Genomic DNA, 25,458 nt, shown 5'->3' with positions numbered 1-25,458 from the left:
CCCATTTTGTAAGGGCAATTTTAGGGTCTCTGCAAAAGTGTCATGGCATCCAAAAAAAAAACCCAAACCGTCTAAGTCTGTGCTACAAAAACCAAATAACCTTCTTCCCTTCTGTGTCTGGCTGTGCCCTAATATCAATTTATACCCACATATGACATTACGTACATTATCCTGGTTACACCAGTATCAGACATGTGGCATAAAATGCAGTTTGGGCGCACAGCAGGGCACAGAAGGGAAGGAGCGCGATGCGGCTTTTGGAGTACAGATTCAGATGTTTGGTATCTGGACGCCATGTCATGTTTGTAGAGCCTGTAAGGTACCAGAAAAGTGGATTCCCTAAAGGAGTGACCGCAGTTTGAAAACTGCACCCCTCAAAGAATTTATCAGGGGGTGTAGTGAGTATTAGTATCCCGGACGTGACTGCACAGCGGATGGCGAAGAGGGAATATATAAGCTGTGCGGAGTACATTGGGAACACCACATTCCCTACTATGTCCCAGTAGCTCCTATGATTGGGGGAGTCACTCTGGGGGTCACTTTGGGGGTCACTTCTGGTATATTTTCCCTCGTAAGCTCTAAATCTGGGGTGTCCCCTGATATTCGCTCGCACAGCTTATATATTCCCTACATGACGCAGCCAGTTGAGTTCTAATAATTTGGCGATTTTTGCGGGTTTTTGTTCTTGCATTACTAGATGCTATATTTTCTTTATTTTTCTGGTGACGCGGCCATATAAGGGCTTGTTGTTTGCGGGATGAGATGTATTTTGTAATGACACCATTTTGGGGTGCCTACAACTTACTGAATACATTTTATTAACTCTTTTTTTTGCTGGATTGAAATTAAAAAAATCAATTCCGGCATTGCGTTTTACCTTTTAAATTTTTCACCATGCAGCGTACAGTATAAGTAACATATTATCTTTATTCTGCGGGTCGGTACGGTTACGGCGATACCTCATTTATATTATTTTTTTTATGCGTAACTAATTCTGCAGAACAAAAACACATTTGGAGACATAAATCAATGTTTTTTGCATCGCCATCTTCTGAGAGGCGTAACATTTTTATTTTTTGGTTGACAGTGTTGGTTGGGGGCTTATTTTTTGCGGGACAATGTGTGCTTTTTATTGGCACTGTTGTGAGGTGCATTTGACTTTTTGATCACTTTTTATAGCACATTCTGTAAGGTGAGATGGCGAAAAATCACTACGTTTTTTCCGTTTTTTTTCTCCGTCATTCACCGTGTACATTAAATATTGTTTCAGTTTTATTGTACAGATTTTTACGGATGCGGCGATACCAAATATGTATTGTTTTGATTAATTTTTAGGGGGTTTTTTCTATAATTCATTTTCTATAGAAAAAAAAGGGTTTTTGGGGCTTGATAACTTTATTAATTGTTTCAAAACACTTTATTTTTTTTCCACTTTTTTTTTTTTTTAACTTTTTCATGTGTCCCCTATGGGACACTTACATGAGTGAAGATTGCATCACTGATCCTGTTTACAGAGTGAGTCACAGGCTGCAGTAACAGCCTGCACGTTATCACTCTGTAAACAGGAAGTGAGGCTCGGCTCGTGCAGACGGACGGGACAGTACAGCTCCAGAAGACGCCGGCCAGGATACAAAGGTAAGTGGGACTCAGAGCTGGCTGGGGTGACTAATTAGACCCCTGGCTACATAGTAGGGATACCAGCACCCCCCCCGATCTCGCAGCGGAGGGTGCCGGGGATCCCTACAAGATCGGGCAACCCGTTGTTTGCCGTGATCATGTTTGATCACGGCAATCAACGGGTTAAAACCCAAAATCAGCACTCATGTCTGATGGAGGGGGATGGAGCAGGATGTTAGGTGTCAGATACAACTAACATCCGCTCCAAGAACGCCCGCACTGCGCTGCGGGGATTGTTTACATCCATGACGTACTATTACTTCATGGGTCGTTACGTACCAGACATCCATGAAGTAATAGTACGTCATGGGTCGCTAAGGGGTTAAAAGAGTTTATGGGCAAATGTTGTTTATTTGTTTATTTATTTATTTTCAAAAAAGGTCCTATAGTGCTAATAATGGGTTCACAAGTGCACCCAAATACGTTTAAGTGTTTTGAGTGATTTCTATATTTCTCTGAGAGCTCCTTGCATCTTCTGCATTTGTTTATGGGGTGTAGCGTCCTGCCTAGCTTCCACACTACCGCCATCTCAGTCTCACCTCCTTCTTCTCTCACTCCCTATCCTGCCCACTACTAGCCCTTCCCAACTAACTAACTCAGCCCCCCACCCCCACCATATCATACTTGCTTGTCTGCCTTCCTGGAGACGCCTGCGCAGTAAAGATGGGACCTGTGACTGCGCGCGCACAATCTCTACACAATCTCTACAATCTCTAATGTGTCAGAGCCACCTTCAAACTACGCAAGTGCTAGTAGAGTGAAAGAAGGAGGAGGAGCCATTCCCACAGAGGAAGACACACAAGTATGATAGAGTGGAGGAGGAGGGAGTACTGGTGACGTTCGGTTTCGGGAATGGAACACCACCGGGTTATCAGAAAGTGTGCCTGGGGCAGTTGCATGACCGTCCCAGGGATATGGGTAATTATAAAAAATTTTATTTTTTTATTTTCTTTAAAAAAAGTAAATTTGAAAGTTGGGGGGGGGGGGGGGTATTTTAGGGGTTAATTTACATTTTTATCCCAGACAACCCCTTTAAGTCAAACTATAATATTCTGGACATAATCTGTATGTTCCATACAAAGATGGAGGATATATGCCCTGTAAGCAGTAAGCTTATTCCTTCATTGTGTTCAAAATATGCAAATCTATTCTCCAGGATGTAATTAGGAGAACAGTGCCTCGATTTGCATATTTTTTACCCAGAATCCCTAGCGGAGCAGGGATGACTTGTAAGTCTCTGTACGCTTATGTAGGCACACACTCTCCCTAATGTTCATTGTGTTACGCAGGCTACATTGTCCAGTATCCCCACCTGCCAAAATGCCTGTATTCCAGATGTGCTTGTGTATATGCCCCAGGGTTTATTGTGTACAGTTATATCTATTCACTAACACTGAAAACTCATTTGAGATGGAAATTGTTGCGACATCTTGTAATTTTATGTAATCTATTCTCTGCTGGTGCCAGAGGCACTTAAATTATTAAGAAGCGCTCTCTTCTTAAAGTGTACCTCCCATTATAGAAAAGTTTCCATAAATGAATAATACTGGTGAATATAGCACAGATAGCTGTGTGCTACATTGTGATTCTGGGAGTTCTTTTAACCTCCATATTTCAAGATAAGAGTCTTCCACATCATGGTATGAAGCAATAAATCATCTAACAGCCCTTTCTTCTCCTCCCCATAGTTGTTTGTGTGTGAGGTAAATATGGAGGTGGACTCTAGCTAAACAAATAGTCTAATGGTGGAGAGAGCATCCTACACAATAATTAAAAAAAAAATCTCGCAGCATCGCAATAATCAGCTTTTACATCTCCAGCATTGAACACATCATTGTTGCTACTGCCGGGTACAATCGCCACTTCCAGTGCCCAAAATGCAATTTAGCATTTATCACAATGCTGGAACAGCACCATCACAATGTGCACTTACAAACAAGAGGTGTAGCACAGATCAACTCAAGGAGGGCACAGCCATTTAAAGGGGCAACACAAGTAAACTGTGACAAATACAAAATATACCAGGTATTGAACGTGGGGCTTAGCATTTATGGAGATAGTCTCTTGTAGCCCACAAGTAGATTTACAACCAATAAGCCAGAAAGAGTAATGTGTCTCATTACAGCGACTTATAAGACCATGCACACCTTGCTCAGATTTTTGCAGAACTTTTCTCTTTGTCAATTTTACATGGAATCTGCGGTGTAGACTCCAACGCAGATATTAACCTAGCCTTACCATGGTTCTACAGAGAACAGAGTCGGTGATTTCTTTGAGTTTACATGGAATGATAACTAATACTTTCCAAGCATTTTTAAGTAAACTGCAATTAGCTGAACTGATTGTTTTGACTGCAGAGCTGTACATAACTGCAAGAGAACTCTGCCCCTTCAGAGAGCAGTTACTCGTCATCAGTCCTACACATGAGATGTAGGCCATGCTCCAAACAACACTGTAAACAATGGGAGAAATAATTTCACATCGCAGGCAACCAAAGCAGCATTTCTATAAAATTGTATATACACAAACTCTTGAATTTACATAAGCGGACAGTATAGATACAATCCTATGAGATGGGAATACCCCTGTCAATGTGTATTTATTTATTCACAGTTGTTATTATTTTATATAAATCTCTCTAACTTGTATAGCACCAACATATTCCGCAGTGCTTTAGAGACATTATCTGGCACTGTCCCAGATAGGGCTCGGTTCTTAATTCTCGTTAAGTATGTCTTGGGAGTGTGGGAGGACTGGAGGACACACCACGCAAACTATAATACAATATGCAAACTCCTTTCAGGTGTTTGGTTGGATTTGAACCTAGGCAACAGTGCTAACCACTGAGCCGCCGTGCTGCCCGCATATCACTCTCCGCCTCCTTTTTTTCTCCTTTATGGCTTTTTGATGGGGTTCACACCTGGCATTTACATATGGCCCTTGTCACATATTTTATAATCATGTAGTGAGATAGATGAATTTTCTGTTGCTAGGCACTCATATCTATAGATATAATAGCGGTGTTAACATCTAAATATATCAGAATTGCAATTGTTATGTTTTTACGATGTTTCTGTTTATGTCTGTGTCAAGCTTTTAGTCTTTGTTCATCAGTCATTATGTCGATCTCCCGAGACCGTATCTCTCAGCCCTATGACAAACCTCAGTCATTGTTCATCAGTCATTACAATGTGCCTTTACCTAGACTGTATCTTTCCGTACCGTTTGTGTTTTTTTTAATCCTTTAGCTTCTTAATGGACTTTTTGCTTTTAACAGACTACTGCTTTGATGAGTAGTGATAAATTCCTTAAAATAAGATTCCACAGTAATTTTCTATCCCGCTCGGAGTATAATTGGTTTAAGGTTTATATAAACGTGCAATAAAATGAAGCTTTGGCGGTATAAATAATAACAATTATGATTGAAGCTGTAGCTTTATTACATGGCGGTATGAAATGAATGCAGACCATCAGTGGTACTTTTTTTTTTGCATTGATTTAATATCAAAGGCTGTAGCACTGTGTTACTATTATTTATTTAGCATAGAAGAATTTCCCCAGCTAGTTGGAGCCTTTATTCGTATGGCAGAGTGCTTGAGTTCCTGTTGCTTTGCTGTGGCTTTTTGACTTTGATCAGTATTGTGTGAAATTTCAAAGGTTATCTTACATGCTGGGGCTTTTTTTTTCAGGACATTAAATTGACATTTTGGAAAATGTAGTAACAAAATGAGAGGTTAACGCTGCAAAAAAAGAAAAGTGTGAAATGATGTCTTTAGCAATGTAGCAATTCATACATCTAGAGAATACTATTTCTTAAATGGCCCTCCCATTGCGCATGGATAGCACTTCGCTCACAGAGCTTTTTCTCTCTGCCTCATTAACCCTGTCTATCTTTCACTAATGAGTACAGTACATGTCGTACCAGTGAATTATTCAATGTTTACACTGGATAGGAGTCTAGTCAATTTTTCCATTTATGATTCCTATTAAATCAATTCATATCATGCGCCTGATGTATATTTGGGAGCAGTTGGAAACCTTTATTATTATAGTATGTGTTTTCCCTTTTTTCTGTATTATTATTTTAGATTTAATACCCATTAAAGCTTTTCTGCTATCCAGTTTCAGGGTTAACGAAACACCCCGTCTCATAACGTCATCCCCCTTCCGTTTACCTTGTTAATGCATATGGGCATTGTAGATGGGGGTCCCCTGCTATGGAGCCCCATGTTTTAGTAGCATCAGAGACATCCTCTATGTAGTTAGGGCGGGTTCACATCTGCGCCTCGGTCTAGCTTTCAAGTTTTTGTCTTCTGCCCGAGAAACTAGACAAGAGATGGAAACCGGCAGTCACTTTTCAAACCCATTCATTAGAATGGGTTTGCAAAGTGTCCACCTGTGAGCATTTTGTGGTCTCTGTGGCAAAACCGGGTTTTTTTTTTTGGTTTTTTTTTATAAACAGGGCACAAAGTCGGACACGCAGGACTTTGTGTCCGGTTAAAATAACCGGTTTTGCCACAGAGACCACAAAACGCTCACGGGCGGACACTGTCTGCCAGGTTTCCGTCTCCTGTCAGCAGAAGGCGGAGACCGGGGTGCAGATGTAAACCTTACATGGTGGCCATTCCGATGCATTGCTAAGGCTGCAGTCACACTAGCGTTGTGTGACCATTTGGACACTCTGTCCCCCATTCCGTTTTAGATATGCAGGATTTTCTCTCTGCCGATTTTGGGCGTAAACCCAGCAGACTCTATTATAGTCTATGATTTCTGCAGGTAACCTCTTTATAAGCTGGTAGGGTTTCCGTTTATAACGTCCCCAAGCGGACCCAAAGAACAGAAAACCGAACGCTAGTGTGAACCTATAACAGTATTATTAAATCTACGCATTGTCTCATTTCTATATAAGAGCCTGCACCATTGAGCGACCTTATATCCATTTTTTTCCCCCCCATGATTTTACTGTTCGCTTTCTTCTGGGCTATCTATATTACAGTTTTCATAGCTTACTTAAAATGTCTGTCTCGCTCTCCCCAGTGTATTGGTCATGTATAGGCAGGCTGATGAAAGCCATACTAAATAACATAATAAATGGATAAGCCGTTTCTCCTCTTCACAAGTTCATACGTGAAAATGTCTTTTCCAGCGGATATGAAATATAGAGCAGCGATATAAGTATATAGGACTACTTCCTCAGTTATTATAAAGGAGTAATTAATAACTCGGCAGAGAATCTTCTGATTCATTATCTTTGTGTAGAGTGTGAAGAAATACCGCCTGAGGCGTTCACATCCTCTATGGCCACGGAACAGAAAGGAGAAGCTATTCTAGGTTCGGAGCAGACTATGAATTGATCAGAGATGTCCCATCTACGTTTCCATTTCATTCCTGCCATTATACTATTTTTTTTTTTCCCTTGAAAGCTCATCGAGATGATTTTTGTTTTCTCGGATTAACCCCCAGGGCCCTGTTATTGGCCCATACACTTTGTCCAAATTGACTTAGAGAGAACGGCACAATAAATGTGCATTTCACAAAATGCCGCCATTGAGGTGCATAAATAATTTGGCTTGTAACCGTCGGCAGTATTGGCAACAGTTGTTTAGTTTTGAGAACCACGAGTAGCAGAGTTAAATGTGCGTAACTATGCGGAAAATCTGCAGTTATCTGTTGACAGTTTTATAACGTTATCCATTCGAGCGGACTCTGGAGCAATGGAAATCTTTCTTTCAAATCTGGGATTTTCTTGTCATTTTTAGTGTAGTTTTATTTCTGGTGTTTTTTCATCTTTTTTTTTTTTTTTTTTTTTTTTCGTTTATTTGTTTTAACTCTTTCAAATGTGCCAGGAATTGGCGAATCTTTTACAAATGTATCCTTAGAAACACAGAAAAAGGAAAGGTTCCAGGGATGAGCTCATCTATGGTTAATGACAAGATCGTATCTAACCATTAGCTCACCCGTGGCACCTTTATCTGTAGTCAGGATTTTTATTATTTTTTTCACTGAATTTTCCAACTACCTCCTGTGGGTAACTTGAAGGTTAATCCCCAAAGTCAGCCAGATAGAAGCCCTGCAAGTGCAGCGAGTATTCCTATGCTCGCAGCGATTCCTTCTCCTCTCAGAAATAAACGATTCCTGCCGTGTTCAGTGATTTTTGTGCAGCACTCCACACGGCTGAGCGAGTGCATCAATACTGTAGTCCTTACATGCTGTACATACTGATGACACTCTCTGTTTAACTTGATTGACTGAGCAGGATAGGGAAGCAGATGCACCTGCGAGAGATGTACAGACGTACACACATACATTCGCAGCCTTGCTAAAACACTTAACGTTTTTCCTTTGACTCGAAAATGACGGTGCGATGTGCCTGATGTGGTGAATTGGAGGTAGTACAATGGGCTCCAGATGCCTTTGTTGTTATGAGCGGTGACATAAATGCAGTTAGGGGCTGTGTATTTGTCTTTGAACTCCCAAGTTTTAATTTCATGTGATCTGTGGCTGTTCATTCATAAGGGTTGGCACCTGGAAAGCCGACAGCTACTCTATGCTGTGAATACATCTAATGTGCTGGTGTCTCCGTGCTTGTTTCAGTGTTGAGCTGGCTGATGTTCCCGGTAAACCTGACACTGTGTTCTTTTCCTTTGTTTAGGCTTTGAGGCAGCAGCAGAAGAGAAGAAATGGGGTCTCTATGATGGTAAACAAGACTGTCCCTCGTGTCGTCCTGACGCCTCTAAAGGTGTCTGATGAGCAGTCGGATTCACCTTCAGGTAAAGATGAAAGGAGCTGCACATTTTATGAGAAAATCCACTCGCTAAGCCTTTGTGTAAAGGAGGGCTGTGCGGTGAAGGGAGAGCTGCATGAAGAAGGCTTCTTCGCTGCTCTCCCTACAGTTTGACAGTATACTCTGTATTCAGGGACGTGTATTTGTACAGATGCATGCACACCCCTATACATACATAAGCGGGCGTTAGGATTCACCACGCATAACAAAACACTTTGCCTGCTGCAGGAAGATATGGGAAACCAATCATTGCAGCCTGGTTAAAGGAATTTAATATGGGACCACATGCTGGCGCTAAATGCCTACAGATGTAGCTCAGTTACACAGTTATATTCAGACATTTACCTTGTAGAACCCTTAGAAAAAGTATTACTGCATTTTTATTATTTGCAGATAAATAAGGAGGCATATTAGTCAAGATTTTATTCACATTTACAGTTGTATTATGATGCATAACATAAATGTCAGTTACTGGATAGACTGCCATTCTTTCCTATAAATAGTTCACTCTTGTTGATGTGCGGTAACAGTATTTTATTGTATTTAGTTACCTTTTGGCTTCATTTTGTTTGTTCTCTGCATGTGATTTAGCTCCGTCTCCCTTGTGCATTAGAAGGTGTTCAGATTATTTATATTACAGCAGATAAGATGAAGTACTGCTAGAGAATTATTGGAGATGTCCCTGTGCCAGATTGTTATTGTGTTAGTTTAGCGACTATTTAACGGTCGATAGTTCCTCTTGAATTACAATTTTGTCCTTTTTTGTTACTAGAGGATCCTGACATTTTTGGATAATCACATCCAACATCCTAAAGTTTAATGTGCAAGGTTTTTCTTATTTTATTTTAACTGGCCTGTTAAATGGATTGTGTTTGTAATTATTTTTCTCCTTGACTGTTGTTGCGTTATTAAAGGGGTTTTCCAGTGAAGAGAACCATATATAGATTTGTAGTCAATTAAAAGTTAACCATTTTTGAAAATGTAAATAATTTAAAACATTTTGCAGAGTTTTCAAGGTTTTCTCTAACCAACCTAGTAGTGACAGTCTTTTGTCTTGGATGCTAACGGGTATGACCATGAATGCAGGAACTTTCTATTGGTCCGGCACTTGTCAATAACTCGGCCATGATTTCTTTATTATTGGTCAGGTTATCAGGCAGGTATGCTACATGCACAATAAGGGCTAGCTAGTAGCGGAAAAAAAGAAGCGAGCTGTCCTATCTTGCCGCGGATTCCGTCTCTAAATCAGCTGTGGCGCGAGGCTTCGGCCTATTCATTTGGGCCTAATCCGGAGCATTTAACTCTGTGTGAACTAGCCCTTAGGAAATTATGGCTTGGATTTTGGCCTTAGAAAGTTCCTGCATTCATGGTCATACCCACTGGTGACTGATCAGGACAAAAGATGTCACCACTAAGATGGTTAGGGATTATTTTTTTTTTTTACATTTTTATTTATTTAGATTTGCCAAATTGTTTAGTGTTCAATTTTGTTTCCAAATTTGAATATGGTTCATTTGAAAAAAAAAAATGGTCTCTTAGTGCTATTACGAGGTTAATAAGTGCATCAAAATACCTTTTTAACAGTGTTTTGAGGGATTTCTGGTTCTCTCTGGGAGCTCCTGCCATCCTAAGCATTTGTTTACATGGGTAAGACGTGATGTCTTTCCACATGCTCCAATGTTAGATGTTTGGTAGTTTTATCTCAAGTACCCAATCTATTTATTCCCCAGCAGAAAAGCCAGTGCGCAGTCTGGTAGTACCTCTTCCTACTCTGGACCCCCCCACCCCCGCCTGTAATCTAGAATGGCAGTTGACTTTGTAAGAGCAGAACCCTATCAGGCTCACAGGTATTCTGTCCTCCCCTCCTTTCTAAATAACACAACACATGCTACAAAGTAGATACACAAATACCGTGATGAAGATGGCAGAATTCTTGTACTGACTTTAATGGTTCTGGAATCCGTACAACGTGTTTGGGGCTACTCCTTGCCGCTATGCATTAGTAGGATGGTCTTTTTCTTATCTGTTGTAGCGTTCAGTAAGTTATTGATTGCATTCCTATCTGATTCGCCATCCTTTTGTTTCTCTTGTCTCTGGTGTGCTGAATAAAAAGATTGAAGCTAAAAAAGGATGTTACTGACCACATTAAAGCCGAGATGATGCTTTCATATGGTTAAGAGGGACAAGATGTAAGATGTTTGTTTATTCTTGTTTTTTCGCCTTCTTTTTTAAGGGTCTGAGTCTAAAAACGGTGAAGCAGACAGTTCTGATAAGGAAACCAAGCAAGGGCAAAAATCACCCCCTGGCAAACAAATAAGCCAGCACTTAAAGCGACTAAAAAAATCAGGTTTAGGTAAGTAACAGTTGTGTGTATTTTTGTATGTGTGTTTTTATAGACCTGTGGAAGCTGTACTGTCTGTAGAACTTGGTATAGAGAGATGAAAAAATAGATAGGAAGCCTGTTTATTGTACAGATTTAGAACACTATTCAGGTATTTTTTCGCTGGTTGCTTCTTATGTCATGTGCACACTATGATGCCAGTTGGCACTCTTGGCACATTATGATGCCAGTTCCCTAAACTCCTATATTTCTCTACAATATGAACTCCTCTTACATGGGCATGTTTCATCCTTGTAATATTGTGTCCACAGTATGCAAAATGTTACTGGGGTTAAGCACATAAAACAGACTTTACAGTTAGATGACACTCTCCTGAATTCAGAGGTTTTTCCTCCTAAAAATCTGAGACTACGTTATTGAGATGTTCGTTGATTTGAAAATATACAAATCGGCAATTTGAAGAACCAAAGGTGGCTTTGATGTTCAAAAGTGCTGCACCGTCGCTGTGATGTATTTGGCCTCCTTTCTTGCATGATGGCAAGAAGCCTCTTCACCAACGAGAAACCACACTCCCGTTGCTTCTGAGGTGTACAGTGACACAATTGGTGGACGTACTCAGGCCTGGCAACTTTAGAGCGGTTCTGCGCTTGTGTTGCGAGCAAGAATACAAGGCTAGGTGAGAGTTCAGCCTTACCATTTGACCCTGTCAATCAAATAAGGGAGGGGGAAGAGGCTAAATACAGTAGTTGGGGCATTGGAGCCACCCTCTGTGCTCCTCATTGCTCATTTGCATATTTACATAAGGGAATATTTCTGCAACAGGGGACAAATTTCTTAGACGGGAAAAACCATTGCAGTTAAATAAGCTTCATCTATCTACCTGTGATGTTGGTGTTATATGCCTAACTTTGGTGACAACAGATGTCAGGTCTTTAAACATGGGGACCGCTCAGGTGGCAATAGCAATTGTTTGTTTTTTGTTTTTTAAAGGTCTGTATTTTTTTTATTTATTTATATTTTTTTTTTTAAGAGGGAGACTGTCAGCAGGAAAATTGGTATTAAGCTAATGATAGGACCTTGTAGAACAGCTTCTAAACTTTCCAAAAAATGCCTTTCTTATTCTGCATAGCGGGCCTGTTTTCATGAAAAACGGGATTTTATTCTTATACAAATTGGCTGAAAAGAAGTTTCTACTGCTTCTAGGGCTTCACTCTCTGCTCTAGATATAAATCCTTAATTGACTCCCAGATTTGTCCCCCTTTTCTTGAGTGACGTCTGCCATTTAGTCGATATTTGTCTGTAGTTAGGAGCAGTTATCTAGAGCAGAGAATGAAACCCCAGGAAGTGAAGAAGGGGCCTTAAAGCCAATTTGCATAAGATTAAAACACTGATTTTCATAAAAATGGAGTTATAATGCTGAGTAGGAAAGGCATCTTTGGAAAGTGTACAAGTTATCCTACAAAAGATACTGTCAATAGTTTTATGCCAATTTTCCTACTGACAGAATCCCTTTAAAGGGGTTGTCCCATGAAAAGCATTCTATCTATACTGCTAGTTTATGTGGATTTAAGACTTTTCCTAAATACATTTCTTTATCAAAACTGCTTTGTTTGGCCGCTATCTTAATTTATTCACTTCATTGTTTACACTCAGTTTCTATGGCCACTGGGCTTATCTGCTCAGTCCCCAAGTGACATAGCTCCCTGCTCTCAGGGGGGAGGGAGGGGCTGAGTGCTCAGCAGCAGCTCTTTGCTGTGTATGTCTGACAAATAAACAGAGCTCCTCAGATAGGGGAGGGGGGAGGTGAGAGCTCCGGCATTTATGATTCTGGTTTAATTGAATTTGGCTGCTAAGGGCTGAGATAAGGAGTATGTAATGTATGTAATGTAATGTATGTAAGGTATGTATGTAATGCAAGCTGACTCAAATCCAGCTCTGCTACATCAGCTTCATACTGTATGTAATGCAAGCTGACTCAAATCCAGCTCTGCTACATCAGCTTCATACTGTGGTAATGCATTTACAGCCAGTCCCTCATTACTGACTGCAAACATAACAGATAGCAAAGCAGGTGAAACCCCGCCCACCAATGTGCCGAGAAAACCAGGAAGTGAACAGAGCACACAGCCTGCAGGTGGTGAACAAGGGTTATGGGAGTACACCTTTTAGGTGTTATAACATATATAAAACTATATAAATTTGGTATTGCCATAATTCTTCCGGTAGTGTGTTATTTTGGCCACACAGTGAATACTATAAAAATAAAATTCTACAGTTTGTCACGCAGAAATTAAGTCTTGATACAACCCTGTGAATGGGGAAAAAAAAGTGATGGCTTATGCAAAGATGGGAGGGAAAAAACAAAAATCGAAAAAAGGTGGTGGGAAGGGTTTAAAGAGGACCTTTCATGTCTTCAGGTACATGCGGTTTTATATACCACTAAAAAGCTTTCAGTGCACTGTCGACTTTCCCATTATGTGCCCTGGTACTCATGCATACCCCTGTACTGTCAGAGGAGGCGTCCCTTACCTCCCAGCGCTGATGCTGTGCTGTGAAGAATGCCCCCCAGTACTAATCTATGGATGAGTACAGTTGGGCTGTTCCTCAGAGCTTCGTGTCATCACTGGGCGGTAAGGAACGCCCCCTTCTGACTGTACAGGACTATGGACGAGTACTCTCATGGGGCGTTCCTCACAACCCGGCTGGAATGTCAGGAGCGCCTTTCTGACAGTGGGCAGACATTGGCGCCATTAAATCATCTATATGTACACCCCAGAAACCACTGTCTACTCTCTAGTGGTATATAAAGCCGTATATGCCTGAGGAGATGAAAGGTCCTCTTTAAACCACTTTATCTAGTTGTCTCCAAGTTTTGTGTCTGCCTACAGATGCCATGTAATGGTGGTGGAAGAGCTAGAAGAAATATTGGCAAGAAGATCCCATAGTTGTTGTTTTTTGATATAATCATAATAAATTATAAAAGGAAAGCAATAAGGAAATTTGCATTTTTACCAATTTTTTTTTTTCTAATTTAACTGCCTGTAGGGCTGACAAACTGCAAAAGTATCTTGTGATAAAAAGTCAACTTTTCTAAATAGAAATAAATTGGTTACATGCGAAATGAATCAACAAACACATAACACTGTAAAAAAAAAACTAAAATAGTTAGAAGCGGATTTTCCTTAAAGGCATATGTATATTCTTTTCATGTAATGACATTTTAATGCCAATTTTAGGAAATTATAATCTATACTTTTATGTACAATTGGCACAAAAACAAAAAGAGCTGAAACCCTCTATGCTTTACTGATCTTGGAAGTTTAATGAACATCTAAACTATCTGTACTTCAAAGAAAACCAATAAATCAGACTGTGAAATGTCAACTGATGTTTCTGGCGATTCTGTATAACAGGATTTACATTTGCTGCTTCTGCAGTTAACAGCGAGTGTATGAAATAAATCTTTTCCATGTATATTATTGGGATAAAATTCTTCATTTTAGATATACAATTATATGCGTGAAATACTAAATATTCACACAGTGGGAAAATCCATGTGGCTATTGCCCTGCCGTGCAGATGTTAGATCCGCAGCACAGTAGTTTATGTTGTAATTAGAGATGAGGGAACAGTAAAATGTTCGAGGTTCGATATTCGTTTCGAGTAGCCCCTCAATATTCGACTACTCGAATCAAATATCGAATCCTATTATACTCTATGGGGGAAAATGCTCGTTTCAGAGGTAGGCAACGTTCGATCAAATTACACTTACCAAGTCCACGAGTGAGGGTCGGGCTGGATCCTCCGAGAAGTCTTCTCCGTGCAGCGTCCCCGCGGCGTCTTCCGGCTCTGAATTCACTCTGCCAGGCATCGGGCCTGGGCAGAGCCGACTGCGCATGCGCGCACTAAAAGCGGACATGCACAGTCGGCTCTGCTCAGGCCTGATGCCTGGCAGAGTGAATGAAGACGCCGCGGGGAAGCTGCACGGAGAAGACTTCTAAAGATAGGAGAAGAACCAGCGTTGATTGGCCGACTGTATAGCATTCGGCCAATCAATGCTGGTTCTGCATCGAACTTTTCCATTCGAATAGCGAGTAGTACTCGATCGAGTACGAGTACTTTGAATACGAGTACTACTCGCTCATCTCTAGTTGTTAGTTTTACCTTAGTTTTTACCTCATTTGGTGCAGATTATGCCAAAAAAGCCACTCAGTATAGTGGAGCTTAATGTATTTGGCAGGACCCATTCTAGTCAATGAAGTTATACATTACCCATTGCTTTGTTCTTCTGCTGTTATAACTGCTACTTCATGGGAAAACAAGTATTTACTAAAATAGATTTATCAGCCAGTCTGACAGTTCCTTCTTTTGTACTGACTGAAACTGAGCTGCTATTGTAGTTCTGCAGGCTTCAGAACTCAACTCTACCCAATTTTCTTGCTTAGGGGTGGGTTCAGGCTACCTTTGGATATCTGTTATGACAGTGTCCATTAAAAAAAACAAAAAAAACAAAACAATGGGCACCTATTATAATGGACATTAACAGCCACTAACTGATGTTAATGTGTTTTGTCTTGTTTTTCTTTTAACTGATCTGTTTAACCTTTTCAAGACCAAGCGTCAATGATGCCCCAATACCCAGGCCAAATTTAGCACTTTTGTACGCATAGCTTTACACAGAAATATCTTTTTAATGGCTTTGCCTATCTCAACTATTTTACCATGTTGTTTTCAGGACACCTATGGCTGGAGATGACTAGCCTTATTTATTAAATAAGTTGAATATTTTTTTCGCTAGAAGTAGAAGAATGGCATAAAATGTAAAAAAAAAAAAAAAAAAAAAAATTTTTTTTTTTTTTTTTTAAACCTAAAACAATATTGTATTTATATATACTTTTGCAACTAAATGTACAAACATTTGCTTTCCTAGTTCTTCTGATCATAGGGGCTACACATTTCTATAGTTTTTCATACTGTCTGGTTTTTTTTGTTTGTTTGTTTCTGCTTTCTGAGCATGCGCAGAAAAACCAGACCGTATAACGGACACCCATCTGTTAATGTCCATTACCCATTGACTTTAATGTTAAAGGATAACTGATGCTTGATATCTGTCATAAAACCGTTTTTTTTTTAACGCACACAAAAGCCCTGCATGTCAGATTTTTTTGTCTGCGAAAACTAACGGACATGTGACAGATTTGATGTAAAACAGACACAAGATAAAATCCCATTGAAATCAATGGAAATTTTAACGGATTTGTGGCAGTTCTGCTAGTGTCCATGCTAAAATCTTGTAATGAGCAATAGCAATGGACACTATATTTTGTGAACGCCCCCTTACTTTGATGATTTGCCTTCTGGGTATTGCAGTCTTTTTACGCCAGACACAGGATAATAAAGCCCACTCCCCACTTCATTATAAGATACGCTGTTAGGGATGAGTTTGCTGATAAACCTCTTATTGTTTCCAATAACAATCAGCGGTATTGTGAATGCAGCTCTGGACTATAATACAGGCTGTAACTTGGGATCAGTTCAAGGTACTGCACTTTAATGCGGTTCTCAGCTTTGTAGATTGTATCTATATATAAATTGTACAATCGTGTTCTTCAAAGGTGAACATACACTTTAAGCTTTTAAAGCTCCTTGAATATGAACAATGTACTGATGCTTTTCCCGCTGTTCGGCTATTATGTGGAGAAGTCTGTGTGCTGAAGTATAAATGGATCTTGGCGTTTAATTTGTGTGTGAGGGAATTTATCATGAAAAGACATACTAATTTCCAGCTTGGAACGCTGCTCTTTCTTACCCACAGGCTGACATTTTGTGTTAATAAACAGCGCTCCCTTGATGATATGCTTCAGAGCTGCAATCACTGTTTCCTCTTTAGAATTACTAAGTGTTTATGGTTGCTTGGACTGCTTTTACTTGACAGCAAAGATTGGACATTTTCTGTAAAACCACTAAATTTCCTTGTTACATGTGTTTTAGTCAGGACAACGTGTATAATAAATCCTACCATATTTCTAGAATACTTGTGATGTGAATCCAAACATGATCGACCAAAGTGATGAAGATGATCCATGTCTGACCTTATTGCTTGATCTCTTTTCGTTGTATTAAATAATGGCAAGTAGAAATAAAAGTGAGCACCTAGCCGAGTGCTTCATGAAACATGGCGAATCGTGTACATTCTGACGTCTAGCCACTTAGTCCTATTTATTCTGCAGGTCTATGAACAATAGGCGGAATTTCTGAATCGGCTGTAGTAAGGGAATGTTCATATTGTCCATGTCCAGATGATATTCTGTGCACTTAGTGGGAGACATTTATTGAATGTTAGCGTCACATTTCATTTTACTTTATACTGGGTTGGGGTTTGGTCTTAATTTTCCCATATAGCGTTTTCAGACTTTATGTAAAAGAGATAGGAGCTGTACATGTAAAAGATTCATCATCATCTATTCATCTACTTTTTTTTTCTGTTTTTCAGGGCATTTGAAATGGACCAAAGCAGAAGATATTGACATAGAAACTCCAGGTTCGATACTAGTTAACACTAACCTGAGGGCTTTAATAAACAAGCATACGTTTGCTTCTTTACCTCAGCATTTTCAGCAGTACCTCCTGCTCTTACTTCCAGAAGTAGATAGACAGGTGAGTGCTTGCAGCTTTCTGGTTTCTGGGGTGTACATATAGATGATTTATCCTTAGGATGGGTCATCAATAAGTGATAATGACATTCAGGACCCTCACCGATTAGCTGGTTTGATGGGGCTATGGCATTCGGATGACCTCTGTGACCTTTTCACTGAATACCAAGCACAGTGCCGTACATATCATAGGGGCAGTGCTGAGTACAGCTTAGCCTCATGTCCTTGAATAGCCTGATCTGCTGCTGTACCATGTGACCAGTCAACATGACATCGTCAGCACAGGGAAGGGCCCACAGCACTCATAAGCACCGCAAGATGGAAAGTTCTGTTCATACAATGGCATACGTCACCCATTTAAAAACCGATAACCTATACCGTGCAGTATTGGTTTTTTTCAGGGACCCACTAGTAAAGCTCAGGCTCGGTTCACACCGAGGATTCCGTTTGGGGATTCTGTCCCCCACTCCGATTGAAAAATATAGAGAGAAATGTCCTGCTTGGTTGGGAACCTGATTGATACCAAGCGGACTCCATTATAGTCTATTCGGCGAATTACCGCTTTTCTAAGCGGATATGGTTTCCGCTTTTCAAGTCCCCAAGCAGACTTGAAGAACCGAAATCGGGCGCAGGTGTGAATCTAGCATACAGTGTGTACCCAGCTTTACTGTGATAAGACAATGTTTTTGCCACATGCATTTATCCTTTGTGCAATTTTTTACACTTTTTTATGCCTCATCCTTCTGCTTAATTTACTGAAAAGGTGCAATTGCGTCATAAATCTTGCTGTAAATTCACTTTATGGATAATGTGATTCCTGTGTTGTCAGCTATTTTGGTTTTTTTTACTCTGCTCATGTACTGGAGTTAAGTTGCCAGCTTTTTGTGCCCGTTTTAAAATGGGGACAATTCATTAATGCACCATAAAATGTTACTACTGATTAACCACGTCTACTTTCCTTAACAAAAACTCAAAGCAACAAGTCCTGTCTTCAAAGTAAATGCAAGCACATGATAAATCTTGCACACATATTATAAAACTTTGAAGGGCAGAACTAAAGGGAAAATTCCAACGGTTCCAGGATCAGTGGAGCAGCACTTACTAAGTGATGCAGCAAACTGGACTTGGAGGCTGTGAAAGGTCCTCTTAAATATTTCTCCCCCCAAAAAAGTAATTCAATGGATATTAATAGCAGCCCCAGTTATGGCCCAAACAGTGTGTCACGTGTTCCAGTCATGGCTGTGTCTGATATTCATCCAGTGGCTATGTCCTACAGTAGAATAATATATACAGCAGATATATGTGCTTATTTTTACATGGGTAGCATACTGCATTACATATCCTCTGTTATTATTTACTTTATTATTTTGTGTCTCTTGTTTCCTTACAATTACAATTGTCTTGTATTGTATTGTGTGAAATTGTTACCTGATAAAGAATAAAGCACCACAACAATGTGACCACAAGGTGTCATGCCATCCTTCTAAATCCAGTGCCTCTACCCGTTTTGCAAACATTAACTTTTCACTAGTTTTTATGCTGCTGCCAAAACCACCAATAGAGCATGCAAATAACATGTAGCTTCATCCTCTAGGAAAGGTCTGTTTTTTGACTTTGGTAATACTTGGGTTATTATTACAAGTGTTTACTACTAATGTGTTTTCTATGTGGACAGGGATTAACAATATGTCCAAATATCTGCTTCATACAACTGAGAAAACATTCTCTTGGTTAGATGGAATGTATTAAAAATGACTTTCAAGCATATTAAGATCTCCCTAAGTCCTCTCCTCTTCTCCTTCTAGATGGGAAGTGATGGGGCTTTACGACTTAGTAACTCTGCTCTGAATAATGAGTTCTTTGCATATGCAGCTCAAGGCTGGAAACAGCGATTGTCAGAAGGTAAATACATGGTCTTAGTCTTTTCTTTAAAACTGTTGTGTGTTAACTTGGCCATTCACCTTCAGTAGCTGTGGGCCAAACTCTTTCATTCCTCCTCTCCTTCTGAGTATGCAGGTGTACAGAAAGAGGAAAGGTGAGCAAGTCGCAGTCGGACACTCCAAGTAGTGGCTTGTCTCCCTTAAAGAACAAACATATGTAAAATGTCTGACAGGTGTCAGGGAAGAGTCGAGACACAAACTCCTGACATTTAGTAATGTGTTTGGCCAATTTTAGTAGAATGGGCAGTTTTAATGGTTTTTGGCTATTAAACAATTAACAATTAAAATGGTTTCACAATCATTTGTTTACATGAAGAACTTGTGTTGCTTCACATCAATATTCATGTAAAACAGTGTTGGCTGCAAAATTTATATGTATTTGACAATTCAACCTGTTAAAGTTTTTTTTAAAAAAAGGGTATGTTAGTGCTATGAATGGGTTAATAAATGCACCAATATACCATTAGCAGTGTTTTGAGTTCTTTCTGGGTGTCTCTGGGACCTCCTGGTGTCTCCTGATTTTGTTTACATGGTTCAGCTTCCTGCTATGTAAATTCAGCAGTGGCTCCCTCTTACCTCACTCCCCCCCTCCTTCCTCTTCCCCTCTTCCTCACTCCCTCCCGCAAACCCCTCCCTGGCTCTCTAGTTTTCCTTCACGACCTACTTAGCCAAACCCCCCTACCCTATTATATATTTACCTCTCTTCCTTCCATTCTTCCACCTGCAGGACAGCCCCTCCTTCTTTTCTGATTCTGCCGGCACACACTGTTGCCCCAACGTTGCTGCTTTTTGTCTGCAGCCGATGATCCACCTCTACTGCACGGGCGTGGGAGCTGCATAGTAGAGGTGGATTATTGGCTACAGAGCAGCGCTGGGTCTATAGTGCATGCCTACAGTCAAAAAAGATGGAGGGGCCGTCCCGCAGGAGGAAAACTGGAAGGTAGAGAGGGTAAGTATGATGGAGTGGATGGGGGGAGTAGTAGTGATGTTCCATTTCCGGGAAACAGTCAAACAGAACATCACCGGATAGCCAGCAAATGTCCCTGAGGCAGTCACATGAGCACCCCAGGGATATGGGTAAATATACATTTGTGATAAATTATGTTATTTAGACAGTAGGCAGGGGTTGGGTGTATAGATTAGTGTGGGTATTCGTTTTTTTTATCACAAACAACCCCTTTAACTTGACTGAATTAAACCATAGAGATAGTATTCTAATATTTAAAACCTAAAATAAATCTCACAAATAAAAACGTCACTTTTTCTTTTATTTTCTCTAACGTTTGTCCAAAGGAGGCAAAAAAAAAAAACCTCTTGATAATTTACATAGACACAGATAAAAGAGCTACAACATGTACACCTCAATACAAAAGTGTATAAATGTCATAGATTTCACAAACCTGAGGGACAGAAGGCATGGGAGGTGTTCTTTAAGTGAACAGATGTGGCGGGGGGAAGAGGCAGACATACCCTGGTCTATAGTCTCTCACCATGCTAAATCAGTATCCCTACACTATGCTGAGGATGGCCCAATAGGCCGAAACAGCGCTGTCCATAGTTGGGAATCTGTTCCTTTTGGGACAGAAATACTGATTTAGCAATTAAATCCACATTATGATTAAAAGACTTTATAACTGAGTCGTTCATGATGTTTAAGGATGCTGCCCTCTATAGGGTGGTGTACAGAGTGCACTCTGTTCTCCTAATTCCATCCAGGAGACTAGATTTGCATATTTTTTACCCATAATCCCTAGCGGAGCAGGAATGACTTGTAAGTCTCCGTACTGGCTATGTAGGCGAACACTCTCCCTAATGTGGACGAGTGCCCCCATACCCTAGTTTTTAATATACATAAAATGTGAAATGTTTTAGTTTTCATTTCTTTATTTTTTCATGCAGCACAGCGTTGCTCAAGCATAGGATTATTAGAGAAAAAATGGTTTTTGCTCCCACATTATCAAGATATTGTGAAGAAAACAATCAGAATTGCTGATGGACATTCAGTAGTTGCATTATGACGTTATATCTTTTGTTTTTGTAGGAGAGTTTACTCCAGAAATGCAAATGCGCATTAGACAAGAAATTGAAAAAGAGAAGAAAACAGAAGTTTGGAAAGAAAGATTCTTTGAAAGATTTTATGGAGAAAAGTAAGAACTATTGCTTAAGCCAGCTGTATGACACCTATTGTAAAAAACATTGGGAGAAATTTTGCACCCACTGAGTTTCCATCTTTATCCCCACACGTTTTTAGTGGAAAACTCAGTTTTTCAATATATTAGTATTTTTCAACTTTTTTTCGTTTTAGTATCACTCTCTTAATTTGTTACCAAGAATATGAAGTAACTATGAGTACAATTTCAGGTTATCTGCTAGCCAAAGGCTCCAAATAGAGTTTTCTTACTGGTAAACTATCCACAGAATAGGTCATCAATTTGGGATTTGTGGGGTCCAACACCCCAACCCCACAAGCTCAAAGCTCAGCTGATCCAGCTGTGAACTGGTTGAACAGACAGAATTCAATTCTCCGAAACACTTCTATGCAGTGGATGGCTCTGAGCCTTTATGTTCTGCCTGTACCCTGCAACAGCTGCCAGAACAGCTGATCTGTGTGAGTTTTGGGTGTCAGACCCCCGTCGATCACATACTGAGGACCTATCCTTTGGATAGATAATCACTAAATAAAGTCCATACCTCTTTAAACTTACCTTAAAAGGGATGTATGAGATTTGAAATATTTTTCATTTCCCTTACCAACATTACTTCTGTCTATCTGCTGCATCTAGTATTGCAGCTTAGGTCATTTGCTAAAAGGAGTTATCCAGCTACTTAGGATTGAAGCTGCAGCTTCATCAGTGTTTATCCACTTTGTGCTTACAAACCCTGTACTTTTTGTAGCAACAGTGCAGGACTGTTGCGCAGTTTGGCAATATCTTGCATTGCTGATAGCAAAAGTAGGGCACTTGCATGCACAAACCAGCATACAACCTCATATAAACATTGATAAAGTTGCATCATCTGTTACCGAAGATCAGGTCCTCACTTGTCATATATTCATGGACTATCCTAAATGTAGACCATCCGTTTTAAAAGCTAGATAACCCCTTTAATGCAGGATCAGTGCTGTCTGTAGGAACGCATCCCTTCAACAAGATGGATAGTATTGGCCAGTTGTCAATTTATGTATTCATTTCTAGGTGGAATAACAGAGGAACAGCACAACAGAGTTGCTTTATCATTCCTAAATACCAGAAGTGCATGACTCCTCATGTTACCATTTGCAAATTAGTTGAGAAAACTCTTTAAACTTTGTGGATTGAGTTAGAGCTATAGCAAAAGTGACATTTTGGTTTTAGGGAGCAGTACTCTTTTAACTTCTTGTTATCTTTTATATCAAAGAGATTTGCAAAGAAAGGCGGTCTGTATTAGATGCTAGCTGTTTTTCTGTTTCTCAGATCTGGAATGTCTAAAGAAGAATCTTTACAACTGACGTCTGGGCAAAACAGCAGTGAAGATGAAAGCAGCTCCTTAGAAACATCTCTGAACTTACCAGGCCCATCTACCCAGTTTGAGAACAGTACACCAGCTAGCAATGAAGCACCAGTGACATTAGAAACTGAAGTCATTGAAGAAACTGTGTGTAACATGGAGCATATTCCAGCCAAGGACATCATTGGTGAGGCGTCACTGGAAGAGATACTGATATCGGAAGAGTCGGTTATACATGAAGAAATTGCGGAAGAGGTTGAAACAAGTATTTGTGAATGCCAAGAAATTGATAATAAAGCTGAGATTGAGATACCGGAAGAAGTGACAAATCATAAAATACAGGATGAGGAAAAAGAGTTGCCTTCAGAAAATGTGGAGTCTTGTGTCGTCATGGAGGATGAGATGTTACCTGTTGTAGATACAAAAACAGAAGAAGTCAAGTCTGACGGCCATCAAGATGACATGGTGGAAGTTTCAGGCGAACTACATGAGTGCAGGTCTCCTTCACCTGTGACCTCTCAGATTTCAACTATTGAAGAAGCTGGACCAGACACAACAGCAGCTGAAGATGCAAATGAATCAGAGTGTAACGCGCCCAAAGCCGCCATTGAACCGCTGTGTCCAGAAGAGGCTGCTCCTGTAGAAATGGAGCTCATCAGTGAACCAGATGGACAGTTCTCTGAAACTGCTTGCATTTCTGAAACTTCATTTTCTTCTCAAAGTCCTGAAGAAGCATGTGCTAGTCTGCCTTCACCGGGAGGGGACATTCAATCTGCTTCAGAAGAACCTTACACTCCTGCATCTGTTGAAGCCGCTTTTCTGTCAGAAGTTTCTAGCTTTGAAAATGCTGAAACAGAAAGTCAACAAAAACCTTTAACTGAAAGCCCACCAACTTCTGTTACTTCAGATGCTTCACCCCTTTCCAATTCACCCAACATATCCGAAGCATCCCCTTCATCTAACCATCCACTGACACCTGAAGCTTCCCCAGCATCAAATTTGCCATTAACCTCAGAAGCATCTCCAATGTCAGATGTACCTTTAATATCAGAAACATCTTCAGTGTCTTCCTTAGCACTGACCTCTGAAACTGGACATGCACCAAATGCACCTGCTACTTCGGATGCATCTTCTGGGTATAGTCCTGCTCCAAATGAGCATCTCCTGCTGCAGCAAGAAAGCTCCCCTACCACGTCTGAGGAGTCACAGTCACCTTCAAAAGATGAGACTGATGGTTACTCAGAAGCATCCCAAGCAGATACTGTCGGCACTGAGCATGAAAGTTCAGAAACCATTAAGTATAATTCAGCAACTCCAAACTCTGATACTTCACTTTCTGAAGACAATCAGAAGCACTGTAACTCCGATAGAGATCATGAGAAACCAAATGTAGCCTCACCACCCGACCCCATAACTATTAAAAACCATTCAAGCCATTACCGTATTGTGGAGAAAAAATATGTTTCTCCTTCAAGAGATGGATTCGAGAGCACGTATTCCAGGAACAATGAATCTGTTCACATAAAGTCTCATGATAAACTATATACGACCTCATTAGACATGTCTGGATATTATGAGACTAGCAGAAGTAAATCTCACAAGCAACAGGGAAGCTCCCAAAGTCGGCCTGACAGCTCACATTATAAGTCATATGACAATAGTAAACAGTCTGAGGGAGCCGGTCGAGAGCCTGAAATTTCTAAACGAAAAACTGCAGAGCAACATGGTTTTGGTATTTACAAAGAAAAGAGACCGAGAATAGATGACGATCACCATAGTAGAACATCATCAATTTCAAGTCAGTGTGAGAGGGAACACCCGCCTAGAGAAGAGCCCCGTGTACCGCCTCTGAAGGTGAGATGGATGATTATATACACATTTGTTGTTTCCATATATGGTGGAAATTGACAGACTACAAGAAAATCTTTGTACATAGTTTCTATTTATCTTGCACCATGATATCAAATTATATTGCAATTCCTTTTATTGTTGTAAACCATTTTATGCTTATTCTTTTAACCCAAATGGGATGTCCTACAGCTATGACAAGTACAGAGTTTCTTAGTCCTCTATGTGAATAAAGTGGTATTGTGCATGGAAGGCCAGCAGTCAATTCACTTCCTTTGGGAATAACTGTGTGCCAAACGCAACCATTTCCATTGGTCCCATAGAAGGGATAAGACCAGTTGCTACGCATGCGCACTACTACTAACTTCACATATAGGCAACCACTGTTCTCGTTATTGCTAGGGGTCCCGGAAGTTAATTTCGCCCCCTCCCCAATAGCAATCGGACACTTATCGCCTATCCTGTGGTTTTTGCATTTATGGGGCCTATGATGTTTTAGCTTTTAAAAACTGGACAACTACCAACTGTTTAAAGAAAATTTGTAAGTCATTAAAACTCACATTTACAACTGTAATTTTACACTTGTCCTTTCATTTGTTGATTCCAATTAACTGGATTTCTCAGGAATATTCTGCTATTGTAAAAAGCCATCTTTTTCTTCACAATAATTTCAGGGTTTTTTTAAAAAAAAAAAAAAAAAAGTGCATAGGATAGGAATTACAAGGTCAA

At 40.1% G+C, this 25,458-nt stretch overlaps 1 protein-coding gene across 3 annotated transcripts in view; it reads left to right on the top strand.

The window, feature by feature from the left end:
* Positions 1-25,458, top strand: part of ASXL3 (ASXL transcriptional regulator 3) — a 95,978-nt gene that overhangs the window by 65,436 nt on the left and 5,084 nt on the right. For 2 of the 3 annotated variants that reach the window (XM_075270499.1, XM_075270497.1), the window contains 6 exons: positions 8,330-8,447; positions 10,695-10,814; positions 17,296-17,459; positions 19,261-19,357; positions 21,437-21,542; positions 22,848-24,735. In XM_075270499.1, the coding sequence (XP_075126600.1) occupies positions 8,330-8,447; positions 10,695-10,814; positions 17,296-17,459; positions 19,261-19,357; positions 21,437-21,542; positions 22,848-24,735 (2,493 nt within the window). Of the gene's footprint in view, positions 1-7,689; positions 8,067-8,329; positions 8,448-10,694; positions 10,815-17,295; positions 17,460-19,260; positions 19,358-21,436; positions 21,543-22,847; positions 24,736-25,458 lie in introns of those variants that run through there. The other variant, XM_075270498.1, reaches the window with a different exon arrangement.

The sequence above is a fragment of the Leptodactylus fuscus genome, chromosome 4, assembly GCF_031893055.1.
Source record: "Leptodactylus fuscus isolate aLepFus1 chromosome 4, aLepFus1.hap2, whole genome shotgun sequence".
Taxonomy (NCBI): Eukaryota; Metazoa; Chordata; class Amphibia; order Anura; family Leptodactylidae; genus Leptodactylus; species Leptodactylus fuscus.
The sequence above is the reverse complement of the archived record's forward strand: the minus strand, read 5'-3'. Positions and strand labels throughout refer to the sequence as shown.